This window comes from Zootoca vivipara, chromosome 4, assembly GCF_963506605.1.
Source record: "Zootoca vivipara chromosome 4, rZooViv1.1, whole genome shotgun sequence".
In the NCBI taxonomy this organism is placed as follows: domain Eukaryota; kingdom Metazoa; phylum Chordata; class Lepidosauria; order Squamata; family Lacertidae; genus Zootoca; species Zootoca vivipara.
Genome location: NC_083279.1, coordinates 45,562,834 through 45,585,564, shown reverse-complemented (window position 1 = coordinate 45,585,564; position 22,731 = coordinate 45,562,834). Strand labels below are relative to the sequence as shown.

The 22,731-nt window shown below is 42.4% G+C and overlaps 1 protein-coding gene across 1 annotated transcript in view; it reads right to left on the bottom strand.

Moving 5' to 3' along the window:
- Positions 1-21,624, bottom strand: part of USP9X (ubiquitin specific peptidase 9 X-linked) — a 68,555-nt gene extending 46,931 nt beyond the window's left edge. Inside the window, exons 1-2 of the mRNA XM_035116677.2 lie at positions 20,551-21,624; positions 2,186-2,439 (exon numbers count right to left, since the gene is read on the bottom strand). Coding sequence (XP_034972568.2) covers positions 2,186-2,281 — 96 coding nt within the window. The 5' untranslated portion in view covers positions 2,282-2,439; positions 20,551-21,624. The remainder of the gene's footprint in view (positions 1-2,185; positions 2,440-20,550) is intronic.
- Positions 21,625-22,731: the final 1,107 nt, after the last annotated feature.

Here is a 22,731-nt window from a genome sequence, read left to right as displayed (position 1 = left end):
CTGTAGGCTGCTCTTATAAAAGGAGAAAAAGCACATCAGCCAGCAACACTTTGACAATCTTCTCCTCATTGGAGACAATACATTCACAACATTGTGCAAACACCAATTGCGGAATTCAACATTAAGCTTTTCCAATTGTTCCATCTGTGTAAGCATTTCAGCTTACTAGGCAGAATGATACCTCTCCCCCTTCCCTGTGCTGCTCTGGCACTTCTCCTGACCCTCCCAGAGTTAATTTCAGGGGTGCAGGGAGGCACACGGGTAAGGGGAAGAGGAAGAGGGGAAAGGTCCATTGTGCAAACTGAAGTTCTTGTACTGACAGGGCTCATTAGGAGAACTGCACTACATTTGGTAGCAACGTCTCCTTGATGAACATCCAACAAGTCTTACATATTGTACTGACTGTCAAAATGCTGAGAACAATGAAAGAACAGCAAAAGCAAGTTTGGAGCAACACTATTGTGATACAATGATCAACAGAAAGTGGTGGGGGAAATTACTTCTATTGGAGGATGTGAGTTGGCGCAAGATCTCCAAGACACTGATGTGATTATGTTCATGCAGCAAGAGTACAAGAGCTCTAAACTCACTCCTGTTCTCACTATGCATAGAGGTAGCATGTGTGAGCATGTAACATTATCATCAGAACAAGCCTCAAATAAAGCCAGTTTTGTTCACCATGTGTGCAAAAAATAAAACCTCAAGTGCAGCAAGCAAAACCATTTTTTTTTGCAGCAATTTCTGAGAAATCCCAATCTAATTACTGGATCTTCTCAGAATGGTTTTGAACAACTATATTTTCTGAGCCAGATGAACAGAGTATAGACCCAAACAAGAATTTGTTTAATAAAAGCAGCAATTTAAGCAATAGCCTCTAGTACAGGCATCCCCAAACTGCGGCCCTCCAGATGTTTTGGCCTACAATTCCCATGATCCCTAGCTAACAGGACCAGTGGTCGGGGAAGTTGGGAATTGTAGTCCAAAACATCTGGAAGGCCGAAGTTTGGGGATGCCTGCTCTAGTATATGCAATTAATACATACAAGCTGTCACTCATCTGCTTGCTTTTAGCAACTTAAGAACACATGTAAACACCTATGTGCAAACAGGCATGGAAGAGTTTGTGTATTCTCTCTCATTTACTATGCTTATTTGCTACAAATAGTTGTGTGGGTGGCAAGCAGCTTTTGTGAATTTACAAGGCTACTGTAAACCTCAGCAGTTCACCTGCTGTAAGTGAAGTTAACTGTACAAAACCTAGTGCTTCCAACAGAAGCCATGGAAACCTTGTCTATGTAAATAAAGCTTAATAACTATTACAATTCACTTCAACAGTGATTCCCTTATCAATTGTAATTTTATTCTACTATAGAATGTGACATTTCACTCATTTGGCAAGAAAAACATGAGGTTTTTTAATGCAGTGGAATAGGAGTTCGGAGACCTCAGAAGTCTAGCATTACTGTTAGGATGATCCTTGCCTTCTCCACAGCCCGAAGATTGGAAAGAAAGCTTGGGGGTTGTTTTACACTTCAAAGTGCAGTGGCAACCTGGCACACCCCAGTGAAGCCAGGTGCTGACACTTCTTAGTGCATCTCAGAAGGCTACTGTTAAAATAACCAGTCCCAGCCATCTCTTCCCCTCTAAACTGGATCCAGACCTGGGAACAGTAATCATACATGACCTTCTGAGGGACTCAGAAACCTAGCACAAGAGCAGGGAATCCCCACTCTCCTTTCCAAGCTGAAGATGAAATGGGCTTGTTTTTGCAGAAAAGATCCCATTAATTCCCTATGTACCTCCAAGCTCAGAGCTATAGGGTGACTGTACCCAACCTCATGCTGTATTACAGAGAGGACTACACAAGATCAGGGCCAAAAGCATACACCTCCTGGGAGAGGGATACAGTTATAGTGTCAAAAATGTTTAATTAACAAAGCCAGCCAAAATATGTGGAATCTTTATTTAGAGAATCTTAATTTTTAAAACAAATATTCAAAGAGACTCTCACCATGCAAGGGGTTTGTAAACAGGAGATGCCCAGACTAACTTTACTGGGATGTATTTAATGTGGAAAGTAGAACTGAAGTGTATTGTTGCAAGATTAAGGTTAATTAGTGTTATCAATTACAACATTTGCTCAAAAAAATCTAAACTTTGATTACTTATATGAATATCCACCATACCTGATTCTGCTGGAGAGGAGGCTGGGACTGTCCATCAGGAGCCTGGCCCTGGCTGTCGTTCCCTCCTACTGGAGAGCCACGGGTCGTGGCTGTCATACTCGAAACAGGGCAGATTTTTGCAATTTTGTCTGCTTATGTAGTTGTTGAGAGAGAAAAACTTATAGTCCGCTTAATAAAGTTGAAGTACCAGCATATGTCTGTTTTAAAAAGCTCCAACTCAAGAACAAGCCATCTTGCAGAGACCATTGCATAACCTGAAAGAGATACATTCAAACATATAATTTTGTTTTAAACTTTTTGAACATGCAAATACAAACAGGCCCATTTAAAGAACTTCCTGCCCCACACATAAATCCAACTCAGAATCACAAATGGCCCAAGCCAGTGGTTCCCAATTGGGAGTCCGTACAACCCACTCAGGGGAGTTATGGCACCATTCACATAACAAAAAATACCAGAGAGATAATAAACATTGTAAAATGTAGGGGGTCCACGGCTTGGCTTTTGAAAAACGGGGTCCTCAGTACTTAGCTAATTAGGAACCACTGGCCTAAGCCATTTAGTATGCCTCTGGAAGCCAAACTATGAAGGTAATAGAATTTAAACAATAAAGCAGTTGCTAAACCACTGAGCCTAGGGCTTGCTGATAAGAAGGTCGGCAGTTCGAGCTCCCGTTGCTTGGTCCCAGCTCCTGCCAACCTAGCAGTTCGAAAGCACATAAAAAATGCAAGTAGATAAAATAGGAACCGCTATAGCGGGAAGGTAAACGCCGTTTCCATGTGCTGCTCTGGTTTGCCAGAAGTGGCTTTGTCATGCTGGCCACATGACCTGGAAGCTATACGCCGACTCCCTCGGCCAATAATGCGAGATGAGCGCGCAACCCCAGAGTCGGTCACGACTGGACCTAATGGTCAGGGGTCCCTTTACCTTTAAGGTAATAAAGTAGTTACTGTGACCCACTTATTTTCTTATACTGCCAGACGTATCTGACCAGTCGCTTATCTGTTCCCTCAGAATAGCAAGTCTTCTTCAGGCATGAAGAAAATGCAATTCCAACAATAGCAGTCTATGCAGCCAAAAGGGCATTCTGCTACAAGAATTTGAAAAAAATTATGCCATGGTCAGTGCTGGACCAGTTGTGGTTATGAGTTCATCCTTAATATACCCTAACCCTTTCTGAAATAAATCTATCTCAAATGATACAGAAAATCACCTACATAAAGACTTATTGTCAGCATTTTGGCAGTAAGGTAATAGTTTGCATTCAATCATGCTTAGAATTCCCTTAATTTATCATAGGTATTCTGACTACAAGTTAGACTGTTAAAAGGGTGCAAAGAGTTGATCTCAGTATCTCTTCAGTGACTGTGCAACTCCTATCTCCCAGAACCTGAGCATTTTCTAGACTAGGAGTGGCTAACCTGCTGCCCTCCAAATATTGGACAACTCCTAAAATTTCTGATTACTGGCCATGCTTGCTGGAGTGGATGAGTTGGACGCCTACAAGAACATCTGAAGGGCCACAAGTTCCTCATTCTTGCTACAGATGTGCTTCAAGACTGCCTTGTTCTGGCATTCTGATTTTTAAGGTGGCATATGGCAATTAGATAGAGTATGTAACACATTGGTGAGTAATGGCCATAAAAATCAATCAAATTAGAATACTGAATAGAATATACACATTTCAGGTAGGAAGGAATACCATTAATGTGGCATCAAGATGAATTAGGTAAATTAATCTAAAAACTGGCTTTTAAGTACAATTTAAATCAAATAAAAATTGAATTTTCTTTTTTGAAAAGTATTTGTTTATCCACTGGTTGAAGCATCATGTTCACTTGCTTACTGGCAACTCTATTATTTCTGGTAGTCTTTTAATGTCTGGAATTAGTATGCACAATTTGTGAAGCCACATCTTTAAAACAAAAAAAAGGTAAAGGACCCCTGACAGTTAAGTTCGGTCGTGAACGTCTCTGGGGTTGCGACGCTTATCTCGCTTTACTGGCCAAGGGAGCCGACGTTTGTCTGCAGACAGTTTTTCCGGGTCATGTGGCCAGCATGACTAAGCTGCTTCTGGCAAAACCAGAGCAGCGCATGGAAACACAATTTACCTTCCCGCACTTTGACATGCTTTTGAACTGCTAGGTTGACAGGAGCTGGGACCAAGGAACAGGAGCTCACCCTGTCGCAGGGATTTGAACCGCCGACCTTTTGATCGGCAAGCCCTAGGCTCTGTGGTTTAGACCACAGCGCCACGCGCAACCATCTAAATAGAGAATAGTTTTATTTAAAGGGTGAAAGGAATTACTTTTAAACATCACAGTCCAGTAGTTTAAGTATGTTATGGGTTAGAACTAAACACACATCTACTCAACTGGCATAAAATATTAATTCAGCTGTCTCATAAGAATGTTCCAGTATAAAAAATAATCATGAATTAAGAGTCACCGGTCTAATCACTAAAGCTATATGTAACAAATATTCCAGGCAATCAGCTCCAGCTCAACACCTTGTACCCTTGGGCAGCTGCTACGGTAGGCCTCCATTGAGCAGCTACATTTTGCCATTTCCCGCATGTTCTGAGATATAGTGCACCTCAAGAGCATTTTGGGAAATTTTAACATGCCAGTGCTTAGCTACCCATTGCTGCAGTCAAGTACACCCACAGCAGGGAAGACCAACATAGGAAAAGGCCCAGTAAAATTTGAAGCCGGTCAAGCCTACAACCACTTTGGAAATCAGTTAAAGCCATAACTACACACAAATAGAATGAGTAAAAAGTTTCATGGTGTAACTAATAGTGTTAAAACAGTTTGCAGCTTGCCTTCTTGCCTGCTGTGAGCTGCAACTGCTTCCAGGAGAGCAGTGCAGTGATAGAGTGCGTCACTGTCTGTTTTTTCCTCCTCCGGTCACCTCCATTTTATTTTAAAATGCATTCTCACTTTTCAGACACATCCACAAGCAGATCCTAGCCACAGTGACATGAGACCTTTCTTTTTTCTTTTTGCTATTTCCCCTCCAGTAAGATATAATGAACTAAAAGAATGAAACAGATTTCTACCTAACATCATCATTACCATCATCATCAATATATAACAGCATAAATCTCCACATGGAACCACCCAACTGGAAAGGATCCTGGTGCCTGCTACATCAAACCACCAGGTAAGACTTAGTACATTGTATACCAGGAAGTACTGTAACATTAAAAGGTGTCAACTGGAGGAATGTTTTTTCCTCCACTTCCTGACAGACAATTGATGTAGCATTTGTGCCCCTCACTGGTGAATTCAAATGAAGGGCGGGAGATCTCTTGGAGAAATGAGGTCTTTGGTCTAAAGCAATTTTAAGAGACAGCAGGGTCTGTGCAGACCTTTGTGACAGGCCTGTTCAAACTAAAATGGTTTGGGGGGACGTCTCAGAAAAGCTTATAATCTTGTAAATCTGCTAGACTGTAAAAAGAGATAATTCCAATGGGTTTCCGCCTTATCACTATGACAACCACTTCCCTTCTTCTATAAAGGAAAGGAAGTGAGCACTGTGGTGGGAAGAACAGGGAACAACAACTTCCCCTACTGCTGCCACTAACGTGTGTTACATGATTTTGAGCACATGCACATTATAACAAGTCGCTTAAAAACACAGAATTATCATTGTGTTATGACTTCACTCTGTTTGCAAGTTTCAACTCAATCATCTTGCATTTAAGATTTAAAAAGAATACTTTTAGAGTGATTCCTGTGTCAGTCTTGGGAAATGGGTTAAACCAGGCACCCCCAAACTTTGGCACTCCAGATGTTTTGGACTACAATTCCCATCATCCCTGACCACTGGTCCTGTTAGCTAGGGATCATGGGAGTTGTAGGCCAAAACACATAGAGGGCCGCAGTTTGGGGATGCCTGGGTTAAACAAAGAAAAGTGATTAAGTTATGCAATCTCTTTTATTTACACAGGCCCAGTTTCGACTACTTCATTCCACTAGTAGAACCCAGTGCAAGGCCTCTTGCTAAAGCAATGTGGCTTCCCCCTTTCTCCGACTCCCAAATCTGCTCTGGAAGAACCCATTTGTGATAACTCTCAGAATAACATGCAGGAAGTAGGGGGTATCAGGCAGGCAGAAATGCTTGCACTCACAGAATGGATCTCCTTAGCCATTCGTTGAATCTTACCCAGTGAGCTTTCAAGGCAATATACAGCTAGTAGCAATAGTGTAGAGCAGGCATCCCCAAACTTCGGCCCTCCAGAAGTTTTGGACTACAATTCCCAACTTCCCCGACCACTGGTCGTTAGCTAGGGATCATGGGAGTTGTAGGCCAAAACATCTGGAGGGCCGCAGTTTGGGGATGCCTGGTGTAGAGCAGTGTTTCTCAACCAGTGTGCCTCCAGATGTTTTGGGACTACAACTCCCATCATCCCTAGCTAGCAAGACCAGTGGTCAGGAATGATGGGAGTTGTAGTCCCAAAACATCTGGAGGCACACTGGTTGAGAAACACTGGTGTAGAGCAATGGTGTCCAAACTTGCCCTCCAGCTGTTTTTGGACTACAACTCCCATCATCCCTAGCTAACAGGACCAGTGGTCAGGGATGATGGGAATTGTAGTCCCAAGACAGCTGGAGGGCCAGGTTTGGCCACCACTAGTGTAGAGCAAGCTAATGTCAGCCACACAGCTGATTCCAAAACAATACGTTGTGGATGATTATTGTACATTTTAGTTACCGTACCAGAAATCTCTAAGGCAAATCAACTGCTAACATTTAGTAGATAGCCCACATCTGGTAGCTACTGAAATTATACAACTCTAAACTGCCACAATTCATTTTATAATTTTTATGTGAAAGATGCCCTCATTTGGACCATGCCTGCATTTGGACATCATGCTAGACTATAATGTACAACAGGGAGGGGAAACTGGGATGGGCGTTGAATGTGGCCAACCAGGAGTCCCTATTGGGTCCACATGCCTCTCCTCAAGACGTACCCCTCACCAGCCCTGCTTCACATTATCTTCAAGTGTTTGTGCCTGCCTGGAATCTGCCCTTGAGCTCGGAGGATGTCTCTTGCTTTCCTAGATGGAGGATGGAGACATGTGTCTGTGGAAGCTTATGACTTTTGTAAAGGACAACTCTGAGGTTGCGGTGCTCATCTCGCTTTACTGGCCGAGGGAGCCGGCATACAGCTTTCGGGTCATGTGGCCAGCATGACTAAGCTGCTTCTGGCGAACCAGAGCAGCGCACAGAAACACAGTTTACCTTCCCGCCAGAGCGGTACCTTTATCTACTTGCACTTTGACGTGCTTTCAAACTGCTAGGTTGGCAGGAGCAGGGACCGAGCAACGGGAACTCACCCCGCCGCGGGGATTCGAACCGCTGACCTTCTGATCAGCAAGCCCTAGGCTCTGTGGTTTAACCCACAGAGCCACCTGCATCCCCATGACTTTTGTATGGCTAGAAAATAGGGTACCATACAAAAATAAACATCACATCCATTGGCCTGTGTAATTCCTTCTCTCTGGCCTGGTCCACTTTTTCCTCTGGTCACAGCCACTTTACCCTAGAAAGTTATGTAAGAGGAAATGTTGCCCTTGGGACTAAAAAGATTCCCCACCCCTGAGTTTAATGATATGAACTAGCTTAAGACTCAACCTAAGCTCAGGCCCTTCCCTCTGCTCATTACACAGTCTGGAATTGGTGTTTGGATACTTTTGCTTCTGGTTAACGGCTTGCTATGTCATCTGGACCTGGATCTGTTGTTATCGTTAACTATGGTTAACTATGCCTGAAGTTGGTTGGTTTGAAATTAACTGTAGTTAATGCTAATTACAATTTGACAGGCAAGAACATACAACAAACTGCTGTTAACCAAAAGCAGAAGTTAACACTTCCAAAATATTCCTCCTAGACACACATGAGGATGGGTTGGGGAGCATATGAGCCTAAAACAAGATTCATTCCTATCTCACTAAAGCACCGTGTCTTTCAGCTCCAGATCCCATTAGCCCATGCCAGCAGGGTCAATGGTAAGGGATGATGAGAGTTCAAGTCCAGCAATATCTGAAAAGCTACAGATTTCTTATCAATTTTTTATTTATATATTTTTAAAATATTTCTCAATGCAATAATAGACCAAAAATAATTCTAGGAAAAATTTGCAAGGAGGTAAAAATATGACTCATGTAACCATTTCACAACAAATGTTAGTAACCAAAATTGACACCAACAAGCAAGATCCTTCATAATTTATGCACTATTTTGACAGCTGTTTTCTTACTAGTCAGAGAATATAGCTCCTGATGGTTAAGAGAACATCTAGCTAGCTCCCCCCAGTGGTACTTACTGATGAAGTAAAAACAATCCAAAAGCTAGAGTGGACTTACAGTTGTCATTACTATTGATAGCCAACTGCTATAGCCAAATAAATACGTTTCATAAATCTTATTCTAGTTATTAGTCAACATAGAAGCCTTAGAGATTACTGTTGCTTATTTGAGCTTCTTTATAATTGTTTGTAGGATTACCAAACTCTGCTGTAGTTCCTTTATATAATTATAGATACCATTTTCGCTGTACAATTCTCTTTCTTCATCTACTAGATGAATTCACATCTCAAGCAATTTTAACTTAGCACACATTGTTTAATTCCCTATTTGCTTATTTTTTAAAGTTAGGGGCTTCAATCCAGAGGTGCACAAGCTCTGGATCCAAGCCCACTGCATTTCTCTCATATACAAATTATTGCTACAACCATGGTCATGCTACAATACATAGGTAGAATTTCCATGTTTTGCTCCAAAATAAATTCTGCATACACAGTGTTTTCCCAAACTGATTGTTCTGAACACTCTTTCAGAAATTATCTTCTGCATGGAACACTACATATGCTCTAAAACTCAAGACAAGCCAAACAGCTGAAATCCAACAACATACCATACATTTGACTGACTTTTCAGAATTCATAAAGTCTTCATAAACTTTTTAAGAGGCTTAGTGCATGCAACACCACCTTCCACCCAAACTAATGAAGTATTTTGAATACCTGATTATTGCCTCATCAAGCTCAGATACAATCCACTTTCCATTAAAATTAATGGCAAAAAATCCATTGACAGACATAGCAAGTCTGCAACCACTGATATGAAAAAACAATCTGACTAAATCTGTTTTAAATAAACATACCATTATATAAATATTTCATTAAGTTTGCATAGGGTATTCTGAATATACGTACAGTGGTACCTCGGTTTATGAACACAATTGGTTCCGGAAGTCTGTTCATAAACTGAAGCGTTCATAAACTGAAGCGAACTTTCCCATTGAAAGTAATGGAAAGTGGATTAATCTGTTCCAGATGGTCCGCGGAGTACTTAAACTGAAGCGTTCATAAACTGAAGCAAACTTTCCCATTGAAAGTAATGGAAAGTGAATTAATCCGTTCCAGACAGGTCCACAGAGTACTCAGCCTGAAGCATACTTAACCCGAAGCATGGGTGTAATTGGTTCCAGAAGTCTGTTCATAAACTGAAGCGTTCATAAACTGAAGCGAACTTTCCCACTGAAAGTAATGGAAAGTGAATTAATCCGTTCCAGATGGGTCTGCGGCATTCGTAAACCGAAAATTCGTAAACCGAGGTGTTCATAAACCGAGGTACCACTGTACTCTCAATATGAACATGTCTGGGCTATCAAACAACATATATTCATTCTCTATCAAAACAAAAATTTATGAAAGTACAAATTATGCAGTTTCTGAAAATTCAAACTGTTGTCTGTATCGTTAAAGAGGACACAATGCCAATGAATACAGAAGGCATTCAAAAGGAAAATCTCCAGATGTGCAATGTTAAAACCTAATTTAACTCTTTTAAATATTTAAACTTAATCTAACTCTTTTGCACTCTTTACATTACATGAAAATTTCAATAAAGCTAGCAGAATGTAATGGAATATGTGGTTTTAATTTTCCAAAGCTTAAGGCTGAATTTCAGTCATTTCTAATGGTAACATATTGCAGTACAGTGGTGCCTCGCTTAACGAATGCCCTGCTAACGAAATTTCCGCTTAACGAAAGGTTTTTTCTAGTGGAGGTTGCCTCACTAGACAAATGCGTTTTATGAAAAATTCGTCTAGCGGATCGCGGTTTCCCATAGGAATGCATTGAAATTCAATTAATGCGTTCCTATGGGCAAAAAAAATTCAAAAAATTTCAATGCATTCCTATGGGATTCGCTAGACGAATTTTTCGTTATAAGAAAAGACATGTGGAACGAATTAAATTCGTCTAGTGAGGCACCACTGTATTTTAGTGTTTGCACTAAAAGTAAATGCAATTACTGTAAATATTAATCTTAAATCCTAAAAACTGGTATCACAGCTTCCAAGTTATGGAAATTTCTACAGCAAGAAAACAAAAAGCACAGGTAATTTATTATATTTAAGATTTTTATTGGCCTAACAATTAAAGACTCTAGGGTTATGTCACCAGAAATGTTAAGGATGGCTGAAAGTATTGCTTTTATTTTATTTGTGACCATATTATCAATGGTTTGACTGAAACCGGACAAAAACTTAGTTTCCAAAGTTAGGACCACATGTAACACCCCTCAAACTCATTATTTTCTCTAGTCTCCACCACTCTTCCAGTTAGCAAATGTGAGAAACTTGCCTACTGCCTTTGAACCAAAAGTACCCATCTCAACATAGAAGATGGTGAGATTCTTCTACTGTACAAATACCCAAGCCACCTGGTTCTCTGGCAAAGATGCCTATCAGCCCACAAATTACTGCCCCAATTTCTTCCTGAATATTGAGAACAAACGTAAGGTCTTCTGAATGTTGTTCTGCTGAATTTCATATATTCTCCAACACTGTACCACAAACATCATTGTGATGGCAATCTTCAACGCAAATAAGCCTAGGTATTATTGTGAACTTTTAGAACTATTTTGGTTGAAAAGTATACAAATATGTAAAAGAAGTTTTTAAAATAAAACTTACAACATAAGCCCTCCTTCACTCAAGGAGAAAAGGAAGCGGATGTTCTTTCTCTAAACTTTGGAGCAGCAGAAGTAGTGTGAATGCTATCCCCAAACAAGATTAGCCTTTATGAACATTGTAGTATGGATTTAGGGGCAATGCTGTTGAACTACCATCTAATTCAGGCACCCCCAAACTTCGGCCCTCCAGATGTTTTGGAATACAATTCCCATCATCCCTGACCACTGGTCCTGTTAGCTAGGGATCATGGGAGTTGTAGGCCAAAACATCTGGAGGGCCGCAGTTTGGGGATGCCTGATCTAATCTCTCCTAGTACTCAATCTGTATCAACTCTCCTGGGATTTATGCCCATTAGTTAGAGTCCTGCCTTCTGGGGCACCAGAAAACAAGTACTGTACTGTATTCACCCTTTTCTATAGGACAGCCTTCAGAAAGTTAAAGCATACTGTCATTTCCTCTTCTCAATATTCTCTCCTCCAGTCTGAAAATATCCACTTCCTTAAACCTTTCTTATGAGGACTGTTTTCCAAACCACTATCTTTCATTGCTCTCTTTTGAACCCATTTCAATTTGACTAGATACTTCTTAAATTAGGGCACCCAGGGATGGTCACAATGTGCTAGATGAAGGCTGACTAGTGCAGAATAAAATGGAAACTACTGTAGTATTTCTGTTGACATGGAAACTTTCTGTTGACTATGGTTCTATAAACGCCCCAAACTGCAACAACCTTTCTTGCTGCTGCATCATAATACTGACTACATTTCAGTCAGAAACCAACTACATTTTCACGTCCAATTGCTAACCCATAAAACACTTTATTGCTATACCTGTGCATCGTGGGGGTGGGGTGGGGGGGAGAGTTGGCCTACATCCATAATTTTGCAATTGTCTGTGTTGAATTTCATTTTTCTTAGGTTTGCCCCAGTTTTTCATGTTATAAAGGTCATTTTGATCCACACACACATACACACGGTCTTCTGAGGTGTTTACTATTGCTCCAGAGCCCTCAAACACCCCACTCAAAACAAGTTGCTCACAGTTCCCCTTTTGGAAGAAGACTGGAGGGGGGGTGTTCAGCAGCTTCACGTTTTCCTTGTTACCCATTCATCATCCTTACTGAGCTGTTGTTCTATAATTTCTCTCCTCTTCCTTTGAATATACCTTTAAAAATTGTTTTTGTTCGTTTAGCATTCCCCAAAAGCACCAGCTATTTCAAGCTTTAGTTTTCTTGACACCACCCATACAACTTTGGGCCACTTATTTGTACTCACCCTTGCTTACCCTTCCTTCCACTTCTTTGTATATGTCCCTTTTATCTTCAGCTCCTTCCTAACCCTTTCTTCCAGCTACACTAGTTTTTTAACACCTCTCTCATTTCTCTCCCCCACCCCGTAATTGTTTGCAATTGCAATTGCGCTGTTAGTGACCCCGTCTACAGGAATTCTCACCCGCATTAGTCTGCCTTCCCCACTGGCATATCCAGCCATGGAATCCTACCCAGTGTTAGAAACTCAGATATATAAGCTAGGCACCAAAGGCACCTTAAACCTAGGCTATGCTCGCAGCAACAGAATGTCTATTTGTCAGGGGTTAGACTAGCTGACCCTTGGGATCCCTTCCATTCTATGATCTCAACGACACTACTTGATTGTAGCTTGCTCTTACAACGATTCACTTGTCCCAGTATGCAAGAAGGAGAAACACACCATGGAAAAAGAATTAACTACTGTATACTGTAGCCTAAGGCAGAGGTTTTTAAATTGTGGTCACCAACCTGGCACCCATAAATCTCCAAGTAGTCGCAATTGGACCCGCACTAGTAGTGAAACGCACCTGGGAATTCTCAAACCCTGATCCTACCTAGCATTTTCTTGAACTTATTGAAATTTGTTTTCCTATAATCCAAAGATACCACTTTTGGCTTTAAATGATTTCATGAAATTCTACATTACAAGGTCACTTTTCATTGACCAACTCTTCCCTATTGGTTAAGATCAGGTCAAGTATAGCTGACTCGCTCATTACTAGACATTGCCTCAGTTTCTTCTGTACAGGCACTGATTGATTAGCGAATGTCCAAAAGATACATGACAGCGTGCAAACGCACAGCACCAAACACGCAAGTGACCAAAAACGTCACAATACAAGTCACTAAAAGGGTGGGGTGGGACATGCTTATACACACTTTGCTGGTGCGCATAGGGGCTGGGAACGGAACCCCCACAAGAAATGGTTGTTGACTGTACCTTTAATGCATCACTTCATGCTTACCTTCAGGTTACTGAATTGTGGCACAAGCTCAACTTACAGTATTTACCTCAAATAGGTAAATATTCGGGATAGATAATTAGCCAACATAATAGCAAACTTCCAAAATGGAAGAGCCATATGTCTATTTCATTGCATGCAACAGCTCTCCTGGCAGAACTTATTCCTCTGTGCCCAACACCTATTAAACACACTACTGCTGTTTCAGATGAGCTGTTGGTCCTTCTCTTTCTATAATCTGATTAACCCTCAAGCCAAACAACTGCTACCCTCCTTCCTTCCCCATTCTGGTTTACAACCAATGATTCTTAGCCATGGACACTAAGCCTGCTTCTTGTAATGTTTCTGATACACTTTCTTGAACTGCTCTGAACATATATCTGGCACTGTTCATTTCCATCATGAGTCATACAAGAAACCATATACAGTGGTACCTCAACTTACGAAGGCGATCCGTTCCACGGCACTCTTCGTAAGTCGAAACCTTCGGTTGTCGAAGCGTCTATTTTGTGCATGCACGAAGTGCGATTTTGCGCTTCTGTGCAGGCATGGACTGCGCACGCCGCTTCTGCGCAGGCGCAGAACACGCACGCGGCGGAAAGACTTCCGGGTTTGCTGACTTCGTAAGTCGGAACCTTCAAAAGTCGAGGCATTCGGATGTCGAGGTTCCACTGTATTGAATGCCATGTACACTTCTAGTAGGTTCATACCCAGTAGCTAAAAATCATAGGGAACAAGATAACCAACCTAGTCCCTATTATAATGAAGCCAAAGTACACATACAGGAATCGCCCCATTTACACATGATCCGACTCACACACTACCATATATACACAAAGCACCTGGAAATAAATAAACCTGGAAATGGCAGGAGAGAGCTGGAGAAGAGACCCTCCCCTGAGGCGCAATGGGGCTTTGCATAGGATGCTCAGCCTCCCCATCTAACAGCTGGTGTGCGCAGTAGCAGCAGCCACTTTTCTACAAGTCCTCCAGCCTCCAGCCAGCTCCCAAGCTTCAATTCTAGTTGTGGATATTTTTAGATACAGTATTTTTGATATGGATTGAAGAGAGAGCAGCAGAGAGGGCATTTAAAGGGTGTTTAGAGGATGGTCCCCACTTATGCGAATTTCTGTTATGAGCATGGGGGCCTGGAACATAACCCCCATGGAAGTGGGGGTCATACCTGTAACTGAATAATTCGCATATTTTTACCCTTGCTTATCCATCTCTGTTCCCTCTTTCCTCCATGTCACTGCAAGCCCCTTGGTAAAAGGATGATTGATTGATTGATTGATTGGGGGGGAACAACTTCCATACTGAAAAATATAAAATGTTATATTGCAGTTCTACGTTCAACCAATAGTTAACTTGTTTCAGAAACAACACAACCCAGGCAACAAGTAGTATGTGAGCTACTAGTTCTGAGCCAGTGGTGACTTTCCAAGCACAAAATGGAAAGCTGTGCTTGCCAATCAAAGCAGTCTACAACTCTTTTATACTTTACTTTTGGCCTCAGCAGTGCTATTTTCCAAGCAAATCATTTGCAGAGCTGCAGCTATTGCCCAAACCAATGTTGAATGACTTCTGACCCATCAGATATTCCTTTACAAAAGGACAAGTAATTCCAGAGGCCTGTATGGTAACAGTTCACAAACTCTCATGTGGATTAGGATCCAGCCATTATTTGCACATAACTGTCAAACTTTTCCCTGTCCCGAGTCTTCTACACTTTCGCAGAGCACTAGGGGAAGGGAGAAGAGTCAGAGCAGAATACTGTTTGATCATCCCACAACCAGTCTGACTTTAGATACAGGCAGACTCCCATTTACATGGCAGCTACATTCCGCACATATCAGTGAAATTGTGTATAACTGAAACCTATTTTAAAAGCCTGCAAACACCCATTTGGGCCTTTTAGTGACATCTTTTTGAAGTTTCCAAGTCACTTCCAGGTTCAGCAGATGAGCGTATAGCCGTATACACTGTCACACAAATATTGAATGGGGGGCTGCCAGTATAACATCTACAGTACCGTGGATAAAACGCATTTAGAATGGCTTTTGAGAATCTAGCTAGCAAAATATTTAAAGTATTTGTTGCAGCAACCAAGTTAAAACCACAAGTGGATAGGATTAGTTTGTTAATATTTCATGAAGTTTTATCAAATATCTAGAACTCAGGACCAGGCAAGAACTGGAACCACAGAAACATGCATTTGTAGGCTTAGAAAGTACGTTTAAGTTATAGTAGCGTCATTTTTTATGTTGAGGCAAGAACATCCACACACAAGACATTCTCAATACATTAATTCATCCAAAGAATGGAGCACTTAGTACTTTACTTCATCAATTTACTATCACTCAAGAAGGCAAGCGATGCTACAAGGAATTGTAAAAAGGCCTGCACTGTTACCCATTCAGCCAGAGCAGCAAATGTAACAAGACCTTTTCATCAAGCCCCCACAAAGGGGAAATAAATCTTAGCATTGTTTGCACCAGGTAACTTGCCTGCTATGTCTGCAGGACACAATAGGCTAGAAATCCAAACAAAAGCATGCAATATTGCAAAAGAAAAATTTGGGGAGAAATTTCATCACAACCGAGATTTTAAGGGAAATAGCTGGTATTTAAAATGCACAGTTCTTGCACAGCTTCTTTCCAAGAAATGAATGCATTTTGGATTTTAGATGAACTGTTACAGAATGTATGCACATACGAAAATGTTTAAGTTAAGGAAAAGAAATTAATACATATAAGGTATGTACTGTATACATATAAGGTATCTTTATTGTCATTGTCCCTTTGTGGGAACAACGATATTACTCATTTCTGAATTGGCGTAATTCTTGTTACCAGTGCAGAAAAGTGCCCATTGCACTGGTGCAGTAACTTCTTGTGTAATGACACCACTGTAATTCAGTCATGAAAGGCCCTGCAGAAAGGCTGGCAGAGTGGGGTGATGGCAGAAGATCATGAAAGTAAGGGTAATTAGCACTACCATATAATATGTGCATGGAAACCTTAATTTCCCCCTCTTTCACTGGTATAACACAATCACAACTGTAATTGAAATAAATATTAACACCAACTGCCAAGGCCCATAAATGTAACAGCTATAACATAGCCCAGGCATCCCCAAACTGCGGCCCTCCAGATATTTTGGCCTACAACTCCCATGATCCCTAGCTAACAGGACCAGTGGTCGGGGAAGATGGGAATTGTAGTCCAAAACATCTGGAGGGCCAAAGTTTGGGGATGCCTGACATAGGCACACAAAATAACAATATGATACCATTTACTGGCACTCACATAACTACAAATCACAATGTAAAAGTAGATAAAGAACTACAAGCAGACTGCATACTGGACAAAAGACGAATAGAGTAACAAGAAAGCAATCAGTTTGCATCAACACAAATACTTGTGAATCAACAACCCTTTGCAGAAAAGCTATAGAACTGGGTTGTTAGAAAAAGCAGTGTAAGCCACAGGACATAAACGACTTGGCGTGGGGACCCAAGTGTTGGACTATGGTAGCAGTATCATTGTAGTTAAATGTTTTAACTTCTACACTTCACAATTTTCAGCATTTCTACAAAATGGTAAGTTACCCTATTTCTAAGGAAACACTTTTTTATCCCAATCTCATGACAAAGCAACCCAACCTACTTGACGGGGGAACCATGTTATTTTCTGTTCTCTTGCCCCAAGACCTATCTAATGCACATACTGACATCCTGCTTAAATTGCAGTATTAAATTCATATACTTGAAAGTAAGCTTCATTAAATTTAAGGACTTACTTCCAAATATATTTTGGATCCACATGTTAATTAGGCAAGCAGAGTCCCATTGACCTCAACTGGACTTGACTGTAAGCATGCAAGCTGAGCATACATTGAAAATAATAAAAGACAAAATATTTGAATAGTTAAACTTGTACCCAAGTTCTCTCTCAGATACGCTTTTCTTAATAAAAAGAAAATTTAAAAATACACTGAAATTTCATAGATACATACTTCCTGCTGAAACATGACAATTTACCAGCTTGACAAACAAGAGTTCTAAAGACATAAAAATACAAATGAGAACAAACCTGCAAGTATTCCCTATAAAAGTTGTATATACTAAGTTTACAATAAAAATACCAAGGTTTTTAACTATTTTTGAAAGTCAATATAAGAGAACAAATATTCAAGACTTGATACCTGATACACAGCCATTTCAATAATAGCTTTTAAAATGTCACTTTAGAAAACCTTTTCACTAAAGTGTTACCAGATGTCTTAAATGACTTTTGTCCTACTTCGTCAATAAACAACCTGTTACTCTTCAGAAACTGTTATGAAACCTGCTACCATCCCACAAAAGACTGCATATTCTTTACTATTGTCACAGATAGCTATTTCTTACTCCAGATACTAGCATTTATAATATTGATCTTGTAATAATTCCAGCATTTTGAAACAAATGAGTCATGCTAATATAGGATCCTCTTATTTCCCCAAGGAAATGTATCCGATCTTTCCATTTCACAATGAAGTACTCAAAGCAGATAAAAGTGACATTGTAATATGAATATCATAATAGTTATGATTATGTTCTAACGAGAAAATAATTTAGTTGTTTTCCCATGACTGGTCCTCTAAGATGCTGGCCTTCTTTAAGTGTAATAGGAAAACAGTATTAGAAGGGTAAATTCAGAGAGACATTGAACAGGCTGCAAGTGAAGCAAAGACAAAGTGAAGCAAAGACACATAATATATTTGTATGTTTCTGCCTTAAAACTTATTTATGAAAAGCATGGGGGGGCCAAGTAAGTTTAAAAGATGAAGGAACTTATTGCAATCTTTTAAATATGCTTTTATAGTACAGCCAAAACTTTATTTGGTAGAAACATCAATTGATTTTAAATGGATACATCCAAATAAGTATGTGTAGCACTTTAAGTTGGAAGAAAGTCTCAATTCAAAATCAATGGCATTTGCTTCCAAGTAAAAAGGTTTAGGGGAAGTGTGAGTAATTTTCTCAACCAACACATGAAAAATTATCATGCAACTTATTCTACATTATAGTAATAACATTTTGTTCAAAACAATTCATAAAATTCAGTTATATGTCACTTTTAGTTCCAGATGCGATGGAAAATATTTTTTCATATTCTAATAACTAGTTGAACCTAATTTTCAAAATAATGTTCTTAACCACTTTAGAAGAGATTTCAAAGAGCAGAATGAGAAAGCATTTCATAAATAACTTCAGAAATTTTAAAGCTGATTGCTGCGATTAGTAATAGATATACAGTGATTCCTTATGTTTTTAAAGGATTGTGTAATGTTTATGGATTTTGTGTTTTTTATCTATCTCTTTTCTTGTAAACCACCCTGTGCCTTTTGTGCACATCATCCAAATAAAATCTGCATTTTCTAAGTTTTATCCACAATTTCCTGAAGTGGTGTACATATTATTAAAACTCTAAGTCCAGAACTCACTTAAAACCCATTCTTCCAAACATTTCTTCTTAGCTATAAATGATGAAAGCTAAATACAACATAATTAGAAGACATTTGCAAGCATAAGTTGCAGCACAATTCATACAAAAACTTGATGAACTGAAATATTGGGGTCATGTCTTCACACAGTAGATAGTGACAACCACACCCCCACTTTTAAGTCTGTGTTGAAGTCCATTCAAGTATTATTTGGATCAATATCATATGTTAAATATATGGTGCAAAATTAGGATGCTGAAAGAACAGCACACTACTGCATGTATTTTAAGACTCCAATCCTAAGCAGTTACCTGGGAGTAGGTGCCACTGAACTCAGTAAGGCTTGCTTCTAAGGAAGCTTGCATAGGACAGTTGTGCGAGTCAAGTTTGAAGTGTCTTGAAAATCCTAACATTTACTAAATTCTTTACTGCATATGTCACCCAATCCTCTGCATGCTTATTCAGAAGTCCCACTGAATTCAATGGGGCTTAAGTCACAATTGTATATAGATTTGTAACTCTCCAGTCCCTTTTCTATGTACATTAAGACACATTTTGTACATAGTCTGAAGATAACTCTACCCCAATAACATTAAAACTAAATTCATGAAGTAAATTTGCTGTGACTGCACACCTCTCCAATAAAATCAATGGGAGCCCCATTGTTAATTATATCAAGATAAAATTGCAGCCTAAAAATGCTTAAGCACAAAAAGGCACTATGTCGATTATTCATACAACGTATCTAGGAGATATGTTTCCGAGTTTGGAAAAAACGGTCTTTTAAAAAAAGACAAACAAGATAATGTGAATTATAACGCATATTTTGCACAATAACTAAAGTGCAAGGGGTTATAAACCACCAGGACTACACAAAGAACCAGAATATAATCTTCTGGAACCTAACGGAGAAAGGGTGTTGAATTCTGAGGGCTTATCCGGCAATACGACGGCCCTACTGGAAACCAGGAGTGCAGCCATGACACAGCCCACCTGCGCCCATGACAATAATGTTTACAAGGAATGCGAATGCGCTAGGCCTGGCGGTTTGAGACCGGATTTAGAAAGAAAGAGCTTGAGCAGGGCCTTATTTCCTGGCGTAGCCCAGGCCTACACGATTCCAATCACTCCACCTCAGTAATGGCGTTTGGCGTGAAGTGAAACGAGACTCAAAAGGAACTAAACGCCGGGCGAAGCTGTGCCGGGAGCCCCTTCCCTCCGCCGTCCCTCCTCCGCCCCGTTCCCCCGGCTACTTGAGAAAGGGGGTTAGGCGAGAAGCCGGCCAGCTCTGCGGGGCCGTGTTTCCCCCTCCCAGGGACTGCGGATACCGGGCGTGCGCGCCCCATTCTCCCGCAAGGCCCAGGACAGGCCGGGCAGAGAGAATAAGGAGTCGTCAGCCATTTTCCCTTCTCACTCCAAAACACACCGACACACGCACGGGCAGGCATTTCCCAACCCCCCAAAACACGCTGACACGCACGGCGAGGCGCCCCCACTCCGGAGGTTCAGCCCCCTTGTTTCCCCCACAGCGTGGCCCCCCTTCCTCCTAGCCCCCCACCTCACCGCCGCCGCCGGCCATGGCAGCCCCAGCGCCTTCCCCAGCTCGCTCACCCCCACACAGCGTCCCCTGTTTCCGCTGCTGCTCCTCGCGCTAGTGCCGAGGCCCGCTCCGCTCCCGGGTGCCGCCGCCGCCGCTGGCTCTGCTGGCGATGAGAGGAGGAGGAGGAGGCTGCGGCGGGTGTGGCTGAAGAGTTTCTCATCCCAGGCGGCTGCAGCCGCAGCAACCAGCGGGGCTGTGTCTCATGCCGGGCAGGAGAAGAGTCTCTGCCGTTACTACTGCTCCCAGGGAGCCGCCCGACACGCCGCGAACCGGGCCGAGTCTCCTTTCCTTTCCTTTCCTTTTTAGTTTTGCGTCACCAGCTGTTCGGTGGGGCCACCGCTTCCCGGCGACGGCCGCAGTGCTGGGCGCCCAGAGGCAAGGCCCGAGCCCGCTGCGCTCTGCCTTGGCCAGGAAGCTCCGGCTTCGCTGGGCCTGCGGGGCTCCGTCGCTCCCAGTCCAGAGGAACCGATATGCGCCCAGTGCCTCGGAGGAGGGCTGGGGAGCAGGAGGAGCGGGGAGGGGGGGACGAGACGGAGCACCTCTCTTCGGCGAGGCAACGGAGGAGAGCCCGGCTGCGGAAGAGGAGGGGACGGAGAGCAGCGGCGACGCGAGGCACAGGCGCGGCGACGGTGTGTCTGTGTCCCGGGCAATATGGCGGCTCTAGCAGGGTTCGGCCAGCAGCGGCGGCGGCGCAGACTCCGACTCAACGCAGCGGCGCCGGCCCCGCCACCCAAACAGCGTCCGCGGCGGCGAGCGTGACCCCCCTCCCTTTCCTGCGTGTCAGGCAGTCCGTCACTCCCACTTGCCCCCTTCCGTGTCCCCGAGGCTGAGCAGGCACCAGTTTACGCCTTGCCTTGTATGGGCGGAGAGCAGCGGGGACGGGGTCGCTGCTGCTGAGGGGGCGACGTGTGTGGGGGGGCTTTCTCTCTGGTGTGTGGGGAGGGGCGGAGCGGCGCCCGCGTCGGTGAGGGACGGGCGATGACGGCGGCCGAGCGGGGCCTGGCTTAAGCTGGACCAGACCGCGCTCACTGAGGCGGGGGCAGCTAGCACGGCAGTTTCATTTCGGTTGGGCTCGGTTTTGGCTCCATTGTGACCCGCGGTGCGAAGAGCGCCGCCGCGGAGAGCCCGGATAATGACGTCACCTTTTCGTGCTTGGAAGGGGGGGAACAGAATTGACCCTCCCCTTCCTCTCCCCTCCCCTTCGCCTCCGTCCCAGGGGCCAGCCAAAGGCTGACGCGTGGGTGGGGCGGCGAGAGAGAGAGAGAGAGAGAGGGAGGCAGAAAGAGAAGAGAAGCTCCGGCCTGGCTGCTGAAGAGAGAGGGAAATGGGATTCAGTTACAGCGGCTGCAAACCTTGGGGAAACTGAGCAAGAGCCTTTTAAAGGCCTCGGGGCGTAATCGGCTGGAGCGTACTCTCACTGCGCGGGCTGGATAGACAGGCGTTGCGCATCATCATCACACCCAGAGGAAATTATTCTGCACCTCTCCGTCGTCTGGACAAAACCACCGGAAACAGCTCTGAAGAGAGCAGAAGTAGTGCTGGGTGTAAAAGAGCCGAGAGGAGTGCTTTAAATTTCACAGACTCCTTACGTTCTTAGACCTGGCAAAAATATGTTACATATAGTGGCTCACGTTTCATTGCTAACCTTACTGTTTTGTCTTTACCTCACACCCATTGCACTTTCTGTCCTTTTTATTCTCTAGCTTATGATGTTATTTTGTTATCTTCCTGGACATGAGTTGGAATTAAAAACATCTTGCTAGTTGGAATGCACGTACAGGGATTCCATTCAGTTATTTTATTTAATATTCAATTAAACAGAAGCTGGAATAACTTTTTCAAACTAATACCTAACCCATAGTAAGATGTGAATCAATAACTGCAAGCAAGATGTGTCTGCTAAGAATTGCACTTGTAGTCCATACTCACCTGTGTCTGCTGGAGGGTAGAGTCCCACCAGCAGGAATACCTTATAGTGTTTCCCTATCTGTTCAATATGGTGACCAAGTGTCCAGTTTTTTTCAACTGCTCACTGAACTGTTCTACACATGCACCCTGAGGGCTACTACCCTCATCTCTGTCATTAATTTGCATGCTTTCTTCATAGTTTTTGAAACAATTAGGTAGCTGCTCTCTTTTATACCTCTGCCACCTGGTTGCAGAAAAAAAAAGATAGTTTTTGGCATGAACTG